The 582-nt window shown below is 49.5% G+C and overlaps 1 protein-coding gene across 1 annotated transcript; it reads left to right on the top strand.

The window, feature by feature from the left end:
- Positions 1 to 110: 110 nt before the first annotated feature.
- On the top strand, positions 111 to 557 carry PHALS_00945 (uncharacterized protein; the record flags this gene model as incomplete). Its single annotated transcript, XM_024730716.1, has 1 exon — positions 111 to 557. One exon carries the CDS (start codon positions 111 to 113, stop codon positions 555 to 557), a length of 447 nt encoding a protein of 148 aa, XP_024580965.1.
- Positions 558 to 582: the final 25 nt, after the last annotated feature.

Below are 582 nucleotides of genomic sequence, written 5' to 3'. Positions count from 1 at the left end.
CTCACTGGGGGAAGCGTGCACGCACCTTTCGCGGACGTCTTCTCATTCTATATGCGATAGTTCTCTCAATTCTGTGGCACTTTACCCCGCACTTTACTCTACCTGACATTATGATTCAGCGTTTGCAATACATCCTCGAGAGATATCTACTTACGAGTCGGAGTGATTCTAGTCGACGTTTTGTTAAACTTGCCAAAGCAAGCGTCTGTCACGTCTCATTCAATCGGGGTGGCCTCCAAATGCCGCGCCTAACCGACACCATCAAGAAACAACTGGATTTACTACTTCAGCAGTTATTTTGGATGGAGATGCATGAACTTTGGAAGGCTATTACAACGGCACTTCCTGCCTACACACTTCCTGCCGAATTACAGCTCTCGACGTTTGACTTCCTCTCGTGCCTCTTCTTCAGACGTACGAAGCTTATCCCTTTCAAAAACATTCCTCCGTGGTGGCAGTTTTCGTGGTTTGTCTGGTCGACCCTGCCCAAGCTTCCATCCTATTCCCCAAGTGACCCCGTCGCCCTGCAAGCTGCACTACTTCGCGCCAACGTTTAGCACAATTCGCACCCGTTGTTGCAGC

The sequence above is a fragment of the Plasmopara halstedii genome, assembly GCF_900000015.1.
Source record: "Plasmopara halstedii genome assembly, contig: Scaffold_1211, whole genome shotgun sequence".
NCBI lineage: Eukaryota > Oomycota > Peronosporomycetes > Peronosporales > Peronosporaceae > Plasmopara > Plasmopara halstedii.
This window is presented reverse-complemented; position numbering and strand designations above follow the sequence as displayed.